The following is a 3,808-nucleotide window of genomic DNA, read 5'->3' on the forward strand; positions in this document are numbered from 1 at the left end:
TTTCTAACTCAAATTTACACTTGCTCTTGAGTTTGTCTTGAGTTGCGCAAGCTGCTCTAGCAATTTTCCAGTTCTGGGCAGCTAGTTTGGGGTGAATATCTTTCCTTCACAGAAGCCCGTATACCTCTAAAACTGCGAACTTTTTCCTTATGAGTTGTTTCGCTGAAGAAACTGGGAAGATACCATCCAGTTCCGGCATCCAAACCCTGCAATTTGTTCCACCTTGTAGAACTGGCAAGTTATGAATGTCAACTCCATCTCGGACCAAATTCTGTGCGTGAATACCCTGCAGCTGCCAATTGTTATTAACAAGAACATCACAAACCATGACAGTGCCATCAAGATCATTTTCACCAAGCATGTCAGCAATGCTTGCACCAAACATCGAAGTATAGTGAAGTAGTTCTCCCATCACCAAGCAGGACCTTGGTATTTCTGTCCACAATAGTATGCACAAGCCTGACGCCAGAAAGAATTGAAGAGTTTACGCCATACTGTTTAATTCTGCCAGCACGAGTAGTATACTTAGCCCATAAAAAAAGAGCCCACTTTTTTGTAGAAGAACGTATATTCCACCAGAATTTCATTGGAAGCGCTCTATTTGTAACAGCCATTCTAGTAATTCCCAAACCACCTTCCTTCACATGGCAACAGATTTTGTTGTATCCCACAACAAATTTTCTTGCAGTATCAGCATCTCCGGACCAAAGGAAATTGCTTATAGCCCTTTCCACCTACTGAATGAACTTCTGAGGCCACTTATAAACAACCATGTTGTGAATGGCATAACTAGAAATCACAGAATTAATAAGAATAAACCGATCTTGAAAAGAGAGCATTTTTCCTTTCCAAACAGAGAGTTGCTTTTTAATCTTATCAACTACATTGCTAATGTGACGATATTTTACAGCTCCAGGCATAATTTGAACTCCCAAATACCTGTCCGGGAAGGTAGAGACTTCCATACCAAGCAAATCAGTGATAGTTCTACAACGACTCAAGGTTCCACCACCATAATAAACCTTACTCTTTTGATGACAAACTGTTTGGATCGAGGCCGTTTGATATTTCCCAAGCAACTCAAGGAGATTATGCAAACTCCTCAGGTTGCCTTTGTAAAAAATCATTATGTCGTCAGCAAAAAAGAGATGAGTAGGAGAAATACCTTTTTTCGAAAGCGTGGGAGTCATTTTCTTCTCAAGAAATAGCTTCGTAAGATTTCTACTTAAAACATCTTCAATCAACACAAAAATAAGAGGGGACAAAGGATCACCTTAACGCAAACCTCTATTAATTTTGAAAAAACCATCCGGACTACCATTGAGAAGGATAGAAATACGAGATGAGCGAAGCACCGAATATATCCAAGAACACCATTGTTGGGAAAAACCATACCTACGAAACACCTCTAAGACAAAAGACCAGCTAACAATGTCAAAAGCTTGAGTAATATCCAGCTTTAGACCCACATTGCCACCTTTATGCTTAGTTTTCAGATCATTCACCAACTCCGACGCCACACTGATGTTCTCATGAATATTTCTTCCCTTCATAAAAGCAACTTGTTCCTCTGAAACCAGCTTATCAAGAACACTACCAAGTCTCGTAGAAAGGATCTTAGTAAAAAATTTAAAGAAAAAATTACTAAGACCAATAGGCCGAAAATTACGGAGAGTATTAGCACCCCTTACCTTGGCCAATAAAATCAGAAGACTAGAATTTACCCCATTAGGAATCCTTTGGTGTTCCCAACAATAAGTAACAGCATTATAAAGGTCTTGTTGTATCACGTCCCAACAATGTATGTAAAAGCAACCGGAGAAACCATCAGGTCCAGGGGCACTATCATCATCAAGATCATAAACATCGGCCTTTATTTCATCATAAGTAGGAATCGCATCCATTCTATGACTTTCCTCCGTAGAAATAGTGTCATGCTCATAATGAAATAATTGCTCATCAATTGGCAGTTCTACCCCATTAAATTTAGACTCAAAATAAGACACCGTGTAATCTCTAATCTGGTCACAATTAGAGATAACATTCCCATCATCATCCACCAATTCTGAAATCATATCGCTGCTCCTTCGAGTATGAATAGTGGCATGAAAAAAGGAGGTATTACTCGCACCCTCCTTAAGCCATTTATTTCGTGATTTTTGCTTCAACATAATGGATTGACGCATACGGATTTTCTGAAGTGTAACCGAAGCCTCCTTAGCAAAATTCAGCTTCGTTATGTCTTCCGGATCCTCATCAGAAATACGAAGAGCAACTTCCATAGTTAATTTAGCTTGTTTGAGTCTAGCATTAACATTGCCAAAGAACCTAAAATTCCACTCCTTCATGGCAGCCTTTAATCTCTTAAGCTTGTACGGATAAATATAATCAGGAGAACCCGAAACAGGAGCATTCCAACTCTCCATAACCATACTCATGAAATCTGGATGAGTGAACCACATTTTTTGCACTCTAAAAGGTGTTATTTTAGGTCTTGAAATCACAAAAGGATAGCCTATAAGAGTAGAATGGTCAGAAACTTCACGAGGAAGAGCTTTACACCGCCAATTCTCAAACTTCATAAGCCATGCCTCATCAATCACAACTCGATCCAACTTGCAAAGAATTCTATGAACACCTGATAGACCATTGGCCCAAGTGTATTTAGAACCCAAAGAGTCAGCTTCAAAAAGGTTGTTGTCACCCAACCAATCACTGAACTCATTAATAGCTGAAGTAGACGGAGTACAACCCCCTTTCTTCTCATCATTACGAAATACACAATTAAAATCTCCCATGACCAACCAGGGAATATTATTATCAAAAGAAGAAAGTTGTTGCCGTAAACTTCTACGAGTAACCTGGAAACAACTAGCGTGAACAAAGGATATGAAAACATCCTCAGCTTTTATTGTAATAGCTTGTCTACTGGAATTAACCATCACCGGAGTAGCAATGTCCATGGACCAGAAAATCCATAGGTTTCCTTTAGACCTACCAACTAAATTATGTATAACTTCTTTTTTATAGCCGTCAACATATAAACCTCGCAAGAATGTAAGAGTACAGTGTACCTTTGGTTCTGCAAGACAAAAGATATCAGGCTTAAACTCTTTAAGTAACTCTTGTAACTTGCATCGCGACTCATCACATGCAAAACCATTTATGTTCCAAAAAAGAACAGGCATTATAAACTAGAGTTGGAGGAGTTATTAACCAGCTGCGAAGAAGCACCAGCATTCAGACCTGGTGAATTCTCTCTTAAAATACGATTTGTTAAGTTGGATGCGGCAGTTTTCGAGCCTGGCAAGATATCAGAGCCCGAGTTTTGCAAACTGTTTCTACCTGTATTAGAATTATTAACCAACTTGTGTAAATAAAGCATACGAGCCCTCTTAATTTCCTGTTCAGCTCTAAATTGAGCATCACTGGAACTTTCCACAACATGAACTGAATTGAGAACATCAAATTTATTTGTCACGACCAAATCCCCAGCCAATAACTGATCACAAAGAGGAGTCGAAGGTGCAACAAGAGTCCTATCAGGATTGGGAATCCCAGATCCAACCAAACCTGACTTAGAAACCAGTGGCCTAGTTTCACCCACTTTGCCACTTTGAACTAAAACTGAATTTGAATCCTACACATGTTTAGTTCTCTCCAATTCAACAATGGCAGATTCAAAATCAGCTTTGGACTTTGTATAAGCAACCTCCAACTGCTGAGCCTTCACCAGCTGAGCAGTATACCCCAAATTATTAGCTTCCACCACCTTAGTAACCACCACTTCAGGAACCACTGGAATTTT

The 3,808-nt window shown here is 39.3% G+C and overlaps 1 protein-coding gene across 1 annotated transcript; it reads right to left on the reverse strand.

Moving 5' to 3' along the window:
* Nucleotides 1-734: 734 nt before the first annotated feature.
* On the reverse strand, nucleotides 735-3,188 carry LOC113343830. The gene is made up of 3 exons (XM_026587944.1): nucleotides 2,561-3,188; nucleotides 1,286-2,443; nucleotides 735-1,111 (listed from the first exon to the last, which is right to left on the reverse strand). Exons 1-3 carry the CDS (start codon nucleotides 3,186-3,188, stop codon nucleotides 735-737), a joined length of 2,163 nt encoding a protein of 720 aa, XP_026443729.1.
* Between the last annotated feature and the right edge of the window lie 620 nt (nucleotides 3,189-3,808).

The sequence above is a fragment of the Papaver somniferum genome, unplaced genomic scaffold (genome assembly GCF_003573695.1).
Source record: "Papaver somniferum cultivar HN1 unplaced genomic scaffold, ASM357369v1 unplaced-scaffold_67, whole genome shotgun sequence".
Taxonomy (NCBI): Eukaryota; Viridiplantae; Streptophyta; class Magnoliopsida; order Ranunculales; family Papaveraceae; genus Papaver; species Papaver somniferum.